We start from the raw sequence: 12,110 nt of genomic DNA on the forward strand, positions 1-12,110 counted from the left end.
AAAGCACCCTTAACCATCGTCATAAATAGTATAAGTGGAAGTTTTAATATGAGGGCTTTAACAATTTAATTTAATTTAGTCTTGGAGATGAGCATGGTGGTGCATGCCTGTAATCTCAATATTTGGGAAGCTGAGACAAAAGGATCACAAGTTTGAGGCCAGCCTTAGCGAGACTTTCAAAATAAAAAAGGTTGTCCTTCAGAAATGCACAAGTATGTCAACTCTTCTAATACTTTCTTTGACCATCTTTTTTTAATTTAAACTTATTTATACTTATGGGATACAATGCAATATCTTGATATATGTATGTGTTACATAAAGATTCAACAAATAAGCCAAGTGTGGTGGGCACGCTTGTAATCCCCGCACTTGGGAGGCTGAGACAGGAGGATCGCACAGGTTCAAAACCAGCCTCAGCAACTTAGTGAGACCCTGTTTCCAAATAAAATATAAAATTAGTCTGGGAGTGTAGCCTGGAGGTAGAAAGCCCCTGGGTTCCATCCTCAGTACCACACCAAAAAAAAAAAAAAAAAAAAAAAAATCAAGACATTAATCTGTCACCTACCATTTTATCATTTTTTGGTAGTGAGACTCTTCAAAGTATATTCTGGCCATTTTGTATTGTTCACTGTAGCCACATTTAGTACAGTGGATCACTAACACCTGCTTCTACAGTTTAAGTGGAACTTTGTACTGGGTGACCAACCTCTTTTCCTCTTTCAGCCCTCCTCCCGCCTCTCTGGATTGACATTTGTAACTCCACATATAAATGAGAGCACACAGTGTCTTTCTGTGTCTGGTTTATTTCCCTTAGTTGTCACAAATGGCAGAATGTCCTCTTTTTAAGGCATATCTTTAGTACTCCAGTGTGTGTGTGTGTGTGTGTGTGTGTGTGTGTGTGTGTGTGTGTGTTTTGTGGGTCTGGAGAAGGAATCCAGGGGCATTCGACCTCCAAGCTACGCCCCCTGCCCTCTTTTTTATTCTTTTATTTGAAACAGGGTCTCACTGATTTGCAAAGGTCCTCACTAGGTAGTAGCTGAGGCTGTCCTCGAACCGCGATCCTCCTCCTCCCAAATGCTGGATTACAAGGGTGCATTATCATGCCCGGTTTGAAGTATTCTTTTGATAGGAAAATGCAGTCTGTGTAGAAAAGTTATGAATGGCATGTTTAGGAATTATCAGGGCTTTAGTCTTCCTGTGCTTGGTTGAAAGATAGCCATACTTAAACACCATTCCTCCTTTTCATGAGGATACATCCCTGTAGTTAAAAGAACTTCACAGAAAACCATTGGGTTTTCCCTTGAAGTATATAAATATATCTTCATCAATTTTAGAAAATTTCTAGTAATCTAAAGGGAGACTTGTGCTAGTGAGAACCTGGGATACCCCTGAGGGTTAGTAGAATCAGGAACATAACTCATGCTCATCCATATGGAATCTGTATGATAATATCTAGACTCACATTCAGTAAAAATAGGAATTAGAGTGATAAAGCGAGTTGTGGAAGGCCACTAACATTTGTCATTAAGACTATAATATTTCATCATACTTATCTTCATTTATGTTATTTCATTTAAGATAGTGTGAGTGTAAAGAAGTAGATTTTATTGATACATTGAAGACTGTTTTGAGCTCTTAACAGGGAAGTGTAGCGTGAGGAAGAGAAAGTTTGATTTGTAATTATGTTGGGGGAAGAGAGGATGTATGGAAAGATATTTTTCCAGGCATTCCTCCTTGGCCACTAGGTGGTGACATTGTATAAAGACAGCTTGGTTGCAGGCAGATAAAATAGTCAAAATTTGGTATGGTACTTATTATAGCCAGTTGATTTTCAACAAAGGTGCCAAAAATGTACATTGGAGGAAAGACAGCCTTTTCAACAAATGGTGTTAGGGAAACTGGTTATCCATTTTTAGAAAAAATGGAATTAAATCCCTACCTCTTATCCTACACAAGAGTCACTCAAGATGGATCAAAGATGTGGAAATTAGATCAGAGACAGTGAGATTACTAGAAGAGGGTATAGGTCCAACACTTTAACATATAGGCACAGGCAGACAGTTTCTTATTAAGAGCCCCAAGGCTTAGGAAATTAAATCAAAAATTAATAAATGGGGCCGGGCGTGGTGGCGCACGCTTGTAATCCCCGCGCTTGGGAGGCAGAGACAGGAGGATCGTGCAGGTTCAAAGCCAGCCACGCGCGCTGGCTTAGGAGATCCTGTTTCCAAATAAAAATGTAAAAATAGGTCTGGGAGTGTAGCCCGGAGGTAGAAGGGCTTCCAGGAACCCCAGTACCACCCAAAAAAAAAAATTAATAAATGGAATGGTATTAAACTAAAAAGTTTCTGTTGATCAAAAGAAGTAAGAGTCTCAAGATAGAGCCTACAGAATGGAAGAAGATCTTTGCCAGCTATTCCTCTGATAGAGAACTAACATCTAGAATATACAAAATACTTAAAGATTTAACACTGAAAAACAAATAACCCAGTCAAGAAATGGGCAACTGAACTAAAGTAACAATTGGTTTATTCTGCCATCTTCAAGGCAAATTGTAAGCTGTGTCCTGATCTTTCAGTACCTCATAACAAATCGTAGTTAAAGAAAGAACACAACAGTCATCCTACTGCCTGTAATCAAAGCTGCAGCGTCAGAGACAGCCTGTGCTCACTCGTGTGTAGAGTGGCGGGGAAAGGGTGCAGAGGGAAAGGGTGCAGAGGGAAAGGGTGCAGAGGGAAAGGGTGCAGAGGGAAGCTGCTTCGGGGGTTGTATTGGGAAGCTAGTGAAGCTTGATAAGCGGGTGAACTTGCTCCCATAATAACAGTTGCTAAGAACTTTAGTGTGCAGGTGTTTTTTGGAAATCTGTTACTCTTTGTATACATTGTTTTTATAAAAACAGACTCCATTAATGTCTATGTCAGCAGTAAAAAGGTTGTATTAAAAATATGTAACTTTTATGTATTATCCAGTAAGACAGCTTTTTTTTTTCTCTCTAATTAGGGAAGAAGACAAAAATATATTTGATTACTGCAGGGAAAACAACATCGACCACATATCCAAAGCCATCAAATCAAAAAGCATGGATGTGAATATGAAAGATGACGAGGTATGAGAAACATGCCCTGCTGGGTATTTTGACTTCTGATGAGTGGATGCCGTGGCCTGGGGTGTAAGACACACTTGTATTTCTTATGCTTTGTTGTTCTGCCCCAGTGACTTTTTCTAAGTAATGGGCCTTTGAACTACAGCACACCAGAATATCTTAATGGGTTGATGTCACCAAGGTACAATACTGTGTCTGTATGCAGTATATGTCTATCCTGTTGTAGAGCTCACTAGCTGAAACGTGCTGCAGTCAAATATTTGCTCATGGTTTCCTTGGAGATTCTTGGGCTCAGTCTGTGTGAGGCTGGAGACCTGGGATCTCAGAGTGTGGTGTGGGGAAGAGGAGAAGAGGAGAGCGCGTGGCTTTGCTAGTCCCATCATAGAGGCCATGACCAGAGCGAGAGCGTGGCAAGCGGAGGAGGGGCCAGTGTGTAGCCCCCAAAGCCACACCCCAAGGGGCGCCTGCGAGCAGCCAAGCCAAGCGGCTTCCAGCACCACTACTTTGTCTCTGTGAGGGGGCATTCTAAATCCAAGCCATGTGCTCAGTCTCCTAATATAGATAATGGAAACAACTGTGCTTGCTCAACATTGTTTTGAGAAACATAAGCTAATATACAGGAAGCATGTAAATTGTACCCGTCTTGCACATGGTGAGCACTCAGTAGACGTTGTCTCCTTTGGTTTTGTTTTGTGTGTGTGTGTGTATGTTGCATTGAGGGTTGAGCCTAGGGGTGTTCTGTCTCTGGACTACACCTCTAGCCCTAAATTAATTTTGAAATAAGGTCCTGCTAAGTTTCTTAGGCTGCCCCAGCCTGAGAACTTCCCTGACTGTTCTTAATACAGATGAAGAACAGAATGAGGAATTCAGTGAAGAAACCACTTAATTTTCCAAGGTGGTTTTTGTACTGGAAAGTTTTATGTATGTACTGTATGACCCCTATTGGTAGTTCTCTTTCCAATAACTACCTTACATAGCATGTGCCATAGTTTACAACATTTTTACTTACTGCCACATTATATTCTCAGTAGTCCTCTGTGAATATCACCCTCACTTTAGACAGGAACCAGCGCTCAAAGATGTATGTTTACTTCCTCAGACATCGCTGCTGAGTGGACATTGGTCCAGGAGGGTGTTCTCACCACTGGATTTAAGAAAGATAAGCAGTTTCCATTTGGCCCTTCTCTTGAATTCTCTGATTTGCAAAGATTTCTTATATAAAAGAGAAATCAAAGCCAAGTTCACATGTGATCTCTGCAGAGATCAAACAGAGTTAGACCCCTGCAAAGATGGCAGCCGTGATAGGAATGCCGTAAGTGTGCAGAACGCGAATGGCTGACGCTACCACACACAACGTGTGTGTGTGTGAAAGGAAAAGGAAAACTTGCAGAGTCCATTGCTTCCACCTTGAGCGCTCTGCTGTGGTGCTGTCCCCGCCCTTCCAGCGTGCTGCCCAGGCAGCTGCCTTGACCCCAGCCCGCCGAGCACGACGCTGCCGTGAGCAGATGAAGCGCTTACGCATTCATAGACTGAGACGCCAGGAATTCAGCAGGGTCGCTCATTGCTCCAAGCAGATTTCTGCCCTCTCAGCCATGACATCGCAGGCTGAGCCTTGAATACTGATGACAAGCCCTTTTATTATTAATCAGGGATTTGTATGAATTAATTTGAGAACATAAGGGAAATGGGAGCTTAAAATTAGAATCAAACTTAACATCCTAAATAAAATAAATGGTACGCTTCATAACATTTAAAGCTCTGACAAATAAAAGGATTTAATAAGTCTTCGTGATGGACTGAAAGTATTTGACATCAAAATTAAGTTTCTAGCTAAATACTTTTACTCTTTTATTAGTAAAAAAAATTCCTTGTTGTAAATTGGACAACAGTTTTAATTTTGAAAGGACATCCAGTTTTGAGCATTTATTTGATATTTGATCGAGATATTTTCCTACTGAGATTGCCCTAGGATTCTTTAAGATGGTGTGTTTTTACGTAGAATGTTCATCCAGCAGGCTCAACCAATTTACTCTTGTCGTACATGACTAAAAATTACATTTATTGTACCTTAAGTTTTCTATGAGCACAAAAGAAATTTAACTGTAGTCATAAAATGATAAGCCACATCACTTCTCAGCCTTTTGGCTAAGATCAACTGTAAAATGATACGCCACATAATGATAATTTGCATTCCAATACTTTGAAATAAACAGTAAATTATAAACTTATTATTATAAATTTATAATTTATAAATCATTGTTACCTGAAATACAAATATCATTGTGTATGAACAAATTCATATGAAATGCCTTTTAAATAAAATGTATTTGTATTTCATAATGAAGATTTTTTACTATGTATAAGTATAGTGCCTTGTATATATCATTTATTCATTTAAATTATAATTGTTATCAGTATATTAGATACTCTTTTTCTTGTTTCTTTTATATTCTTTTGCCGTGCTGGCACTCAAAACCCAGGCATCATCCATACTAGGCAAGCACTCTACCACTGAACTCTGTCCCCAGTATAAGGCATGTATTTCCAATTTGAGACATTTGGTGTTTCCTACTGATAAAATAACTAAGACGTTATCTGTACTTTGCATAAGAGAACAAAGTTTTATAGTTATACTTACTATTGAAGTTATATATTAGATGTCTCGGGATCCAAGTTCATAGCAACGTAGTATCATATCTACTGACTTTTTATTTAAATTACACCTTCTATTATGTTTGCTTGTTTGTTTTATGGTACTGGGGATGGAACTCAGGTCATTCTACCTATGAGCTACACCCCCAGCCCTATTTTTTGTTTTATCATTATTTATTTTGAAACTGGGTCTCATTTGAGTTGCAGAGGGCCTAAGTAGTAGCTGAGGCTGTCTTCAAACCACGATCCTCCTGTCTCAGCCTTCCAAATGCTGGGATTATAAGTGTGCACCACCATGCCTGGCTCTTATTCTTTATTTTGAAACAGGATCTCACTAAGTTGTGGAGAGCCTCACTAAGTACCTAAAGCTGGCCACGAACCTGTGATCCTCCTGTCTCAGCCTTCAATACTGGGATCACAAGCGTGTGCCACCAGGCCTGGCTGCAATGTACTATTTTAATGAAATAAGCATCGCTGCTCTAATGGAGCTCTCACAGGGCCAACCCGAAAGTACCCCTGCCCTCCTCAGTCTGGTGCGCGTGGAGCCGACGTCCTGGGCGCCCTCGGCTGACCTGCCTCTGTATAAGGCCTTTAACTGCATCACGAACCATTTCCCATGTGCTTCCATACGTTCATTCTTTCAGATATTTTGGAGGAGGTCACCTTTCACTTGATTTCTAATTCTTTTCCTTTCTAGTTTTGTTCTAAATCTGTGGCTCATGTAGAATATAATTTAAATGTTTTGGGTTTGAGAAACTGTAGCAAACTCTGGAAAAACTGACAGTATTCAGTTTTTTTTGAAAAGCAAAAGATTGAAGAGTCAATCTTGGGATCAATATATCAAGGCGAAATTTATGCTTTTATTTGAGATTTGAGAAAAGAAGGGGGAAAAGTTATCTTTTTTTTTTTTTTTTTTTTTTTGGTGGTACTGGGGTTCCCGGAAGCCCTTCTACCTTCGGGCTACACTTCCAGACCTATTTTTACATTTTTTTATTTGGAAACAGGGTCTCCTAAGCCAGCGCACGCGGCTGGCTTCGAACCTGCGCGATCCTCCTGTCTCTGCCTCCCAAGCGCGGGGATTACAAGCGTGCGCCACCACGCCCAGCTGGAAAAGTTATCTTTTTAAATAACTTTCTGTGTTAGGATATACGTTAGTTTGGTTTTTATAATTAAGATATTAATTTGAAGGAACTTTGTTTATTCACACCAGTGATTGAGAAATACACTACATATTGTCTAATTATGCCCGCTTGCATTGATGCAGCCAGTTTAAAAATCAAGCCTACCTGCGTGTGGTGGCCCATGCTTGTAATCTCAGGATTTAGGAGGCTGAGAAAGGAGGATCACAGGTTTGAGGCCAGCCTCCACAATTTAGCAAGGCCCTCATCAGCTTAGACTCTGTTTCAAAATGAAAAATAACAGAGAGTGAGTATGTAGCTTGGAGTAGAATGTCCCTGGGTTCAGTTCCCGGGGCCACGTGAATAAATGAATAAATAAATAAATAGCCTAGTTACACCCCTAGTCCTATATTCTTCCTCCTTCCTTCCTTTCTCTCCCTCTTTCTTTCTTTCTTTCTTTCTTTCTTTCTTTTCCTTCCTTCTTTCTTTCTTTCTTTTCTTTCCTTCTTTCTTTCTTTTCTTGCCTTCTTTCTTTCTTTTTTGGGTCTGGGAATGAAATCCAGGGTCATTTGACCTCTGAGCTACACCCCTGCCCTATTTTTTATTCTTTATTTTGAAACAGGGTCTCACTAAGTAGCTGAGGCTGTCCACGAACCTTATTCTTATTTTGAAACAGGACCTCACTGAGTTGCTGAGGGCCTTGCTAAATTGCTGAGGCTGGCTTAGAACTAATGATCTTCCTATCTCAGCCTCCCAAGTACTGGGATTACAGGTATACACCACCATGCCTGGCTCTTATCCATTGTCTTATTTATGGATACCTGGGCTTTTTTCATGAAAAAAAATATTATTATAGCTATTATTACTTATTACATACAGGATGACTAGCTACACCCCCAGCCCTATATTTTATTCTTTATTTTGAAACAGGGTTTTACTAAGTTGTGGAGGCTGGCCGTGAATCTGCAATCCTCCTGTCTCAGCCTCCCAAGTACTGGGTTTACGGGCGTGTGCCACCATGCCTGGTTTGTGAAGGGATTTTTTTTTTTTAAGTAGTGTATTTTAAAACCTCAGTACTCTGATAGCTTAGCAGCTCCATTTCTCTTTACCGTATTACCAAAGAGATTCAATGATTGGTGATTTTATTTATTTACACATGCGTGTAGTGCTGGGGATTGAATCCAAGGCTTCATTCATATTAGACAAGCAATCTACCACTGAGCTGCACTCCCAGCCCGATTTTCTTTTTTAATGTTGGTAAGTAAATTATCCCACAAGGAGTCATTGGCTTCTGTGCTGGGTATATCTTGAGACCCTAAACTGTCTCCCAGTCTTTCTTCTGTCTCAGTTTTGAAATAATACTGTCAGTTCACTGTTGAAAGAGATGTGGAAGTAGGAGGTATGTGTAGTTTCCGCTTGTTGCAGGTTGGGGAGTTTGCACAAGCAGCAACAAAAAACAAAAGATAGGGCTATCCTAGAGAAGACATTGGCATCGCATGTTATTAGTAGATGAAGTCAGTCTTTCTGTGGTTGTAAGTAGAAACTCAAAGTTTTTGCAGAGAGAAGTTCAAACTGACCTGTTGCAATATTTCATTTGCTAATTAGATAGTACCATACCATACATCTTTGAAAAAATGGCAAAGTGACAGCTCTCCAAAATTTAAATATGCCCACCTAGCCATGGTCTTATATACTGTATATATACTTTGTATCTGATCTCAAAGTACCATTAGGACATCAAAACTCATTTTATAATACAGTAGAATCTCTTCATTTAATTTTGCAATATGCAGGAGAAAAATCTAATTTCAAAAAATTCTACATGGTTGAAGAACAAGTAATTAAGGATATCAAGGAAGCATTTAAAATATTGAGACCCACTCTATGTATTTCCAGAAGCCTGTAAAGTAATAGCACTTAATAGGTTACTTGCTGCTCTGCACTTTGAAAGCACTTTAGAGCCATCCGTCTGTCTGTGGTAGGACAGTGTTACACCACTGGCTGATGGATGCGAGCGGCCTCACCCCCACGTGCACACACCGCATTTTACCTTCTTTGAGTTTCAGAACTTACCCAGAGCTCCCCAGGGCTACAGGAGACCTGTGGTCTCATGGCCAACAGACTGCCTAGCATCTCTGAAACATTTCTTGGTTATTTTCCCATAAGGGTTTTAAAAACTAGAAACAAACACTAGATTATCATGTTTTGGGGTAGTAGTAAAAATATATTTAACTTGAAAATATATATATATATATGATTGTTTTATCTTTTAAAACAGTTAAACATATAATTAGGTGAAATGTATTAAAATTTTGGATAAAGTATTTAGGCAAATATGACTTTAATATATAACCAACTCATAGATTTTCTTCTGGAAGAGAGAGGAATCTTGTACCTAAGATGACTTAATAGGTACATTATATTGGTCTAGGTATGCTTATAATCAACAAAGAGAAAGAAACCAGGATATGTGTTTCTGATTTTGTCATAATTATTTATGAAGATAGCATTTCTATAATTTACTGGTTATGTTATTACTTGAACAATAATCTTAAATTAGAGCATATTTTCAGGAAACGGATAATTTGAAGAAGTAAAGGATATGAATACCTTGTACTGGTCTTTTATTCATTTGACTATTAGGACATCATGAAGATGATTTTTTTTGTGTGTGTGGTACTGGGGATGGAACCCAAGAGTATTCTACCTCCAAGCTGCACCCCCAGCCCTATGTTTTATTCTTTATTTGGAATCAGGGTCTCACTGAGTTGCAAAGGGTCTCGCTAAGTAGCTAAGGCTGTCCTTGAACTGTGATCCTCTCGTCTCAGCCTCCCAAATGCTAGGATTACAAGCGTGCGTCACCATGCCTGGCTGAAGATGAAAATTCTAAAGCTTGATTTGTTTTATCCGTGTTTATTTTATTTGGAAGTGTTTGCTCTACTTTTGTTTTTGGACTTTTTGTGCCGCATAAAATGTTAATCATGAAGTGACCATAATGTAGATATCTTCAGCACTTCTACAGAAAGTCATTGTCAGAGAATTCATTCTAATTCAAGGTTAATTAGTGTACCATTAAAATAATGTGTTACAAAAATTAATTACATTATAGGTCAAAACGCATGTTAGAAAGCACACTGTAAGTGTGTGAGAGCACATCACCTCTTTAAAACATCGCTGTATGTGTGCCACCCTCTGGAAAATAGATCCAAAGTGAAGTCACTGCCGAGGTCCAGTCATAGGTGTTTCCCCTAAAGTAAGTTTTTGGCACCACATACGGCAAATTTAAAATATAACTCCCATTAACAGTAAAATATGCTGCTTGTCTGCTTTCCCATTGAAACAGCTAAGGATTTATATTTCAGCATGAGTTGCTGTGACCCTCCTGGAAAATCAAGAACCTGGTTGAGAAGTAGAAATTGTATGTGCCTCTTATGGTGAAAGTACTGCATATATTAATTCTGTGTTCCTACTTAACTGTTAAGTTGTTCTGGTATGTGTCCTGTGTGAGTGTCACACACCACCTTGACTATGTAGTCATTATTATTCTTAGTTTACTTAATACACATAAAATATACACTTAGATTAGAACTAAAAATGATAGAGACTTCGAAATTTTATCTGATTGTTTAATATAAAGAGCTGTAAAACAGTTACATTGAACTATAGAATTTTTTTATACATTGATATTTGTTCAAAGAGTCTCTTTAAAATACCCGTCTTTGTGGAGGATTTTTTTTAACTAGTGCCCTAATAAGAACAGGGTAGTACACATTAGAGAGAGAGAGGGGGTTTTTTTTGGTTTTTGGTGGTACTGAGGGTGGAACCCAGAGGCTTTCTACCTCCAGGCTAGACTCCCAGACCTATTTTATACTTTATTTGGAAACAGGGTCTCATTAAGTTGCTGAGAGCCTCACTAAGTAGCTGAGGCTGGCTTCGAACCCGTGCGATCCTCCTGTCTCAGCCTCCCAAGCGCGGGGATTACAAGCGTGCACCACCACGCCCGGCATCAACAATACTTTAAAAAAAAAAAAAAGCTGGGGTTTTGGAAATCTTTAAAAAAAAAAAAAAACTTTAGTGGGCTCTGAAGCAAGTATTGTAAAAACAATTTTTCTACTGCACCAGAGCGTGAGTGATTCGCCCACATCTCACATTGCTTTGCTTCCCACCACGTAGGATTGTGCATTTGCCTATTGGAAACTAGATATTCTCAGGTAAATAAAAGCAACTCGAACCAGTAAAATGGAAAAAAGGGAATTTGTAAAGCTGTCCTTTTGAGGTTTTTGTTTCAAGGATAGATCTTGATTAGTTAGTTGAACTAAAAGTTCTATGAAGAGTCTCGCTGATAAAGTGTAGACAGGCGTAATCATGGTGTGTGTGTGTGTGTGTGTGTGTGTGTGTGTGTGTGTGCGCGCGTGCGCGCGCGCGTGACCAAGGATTGAACCCAGGAGCATTCTAACTCTGAGCTACACCCCCTGCCCTATTTTTTTTTTTTTTTAAACAGGGCCTCACTAGTTGTGGAGGGCCTCACTAAGTAGCTGAGGCTGGCTGCAAACCACGATCCTCCTGTCTCAGGCTCCCACGTACTGGGGTTATAAGTGTGCACCACCACCTCGACTTTAATCATACTTTCTTGAAAGATACTTCTTGCTTTAAGAACATTCTTTTCCCAGCTTATATCTGTTTAAATCTCCTCTACAGTGAAACAAAGCAAGGATTTCAACTTAATGGGGAAAAGCATTTTATTCTTTATAAACGAGAGCATCATCACCACCTTCAGAAGGGCTTTGTTAAACCATACGTTACTTATTTCTTTAGAAAAGCCTGGTGCTTTGGGGGTTTTGTTTATTCTTTGGCCAAGTAGACTTCTTTCATGAGGCAGAGAAAGATTTTCTTGTGGAAAACAAAAATAACACATTAGTAGTAACTTGGTCTATTGGTTAAAATTAATAGGTCCTATTTAGAACTTTCTCTGTGAGCAGTTGATCATCTATTCTGTTTTAAATTGCCTTTTACTCAGCTGTTTGATGATAGATTATACTAGTATTTTTTCAGATATTTCAGTGTGACTTTGCATTATGAAGGGGCAATGGTTAGATAATCTTACTTTTCTAGGAATAAACTTAAGTAAATTTAGATATAGTACATTTAAATTATAATTTCTACTTAGGTTTAAATATTTATAATCTAAGTTTTTTGTCAGAAGAAGTAAAGGTAACAATTTTTATTACCTTTAAAGAACT

The 12,110-nt window shown here is 39.0% G+C and overlaps 1 protein-coding gene across 1 annotated transcript in view; it reads left to right on the forward strand.

The window, feature by feature from the left end:
• Positions 1–12,110, forward strand: part of ACBD6 (acyl-CoA binding domain containing 6) — a gene marked incomplete at both ends in the record, with an annotated part of 162,503 nt that overhangs the window by 73,335 nt on the left and 77,058 nt on the right. Inside the window, one exon of the mRNA XM_080699482.1 lies at positions 2,998–3,103. Coding sequence (XP_080555608.1) covers positions 2,998–3,103 — 106 coding nt within the window. The remainder of the gene's footprint in view (positions 1–2,997; positions 3,104–12,110) is intronic.

The sequence above is a fragment of the Muscardinus avellanarius genome (assembly GCF_963383645.1).
Source record: "Muscardinus avellanarius genome assembly, chromosome: 7".
NCBI classification, from domain to species: Eukaryota; Metazoa; Chordata; class Mammalia; order Rodentia; family Gliridae; genus Muscardinus; species Muscardinus avellanarius.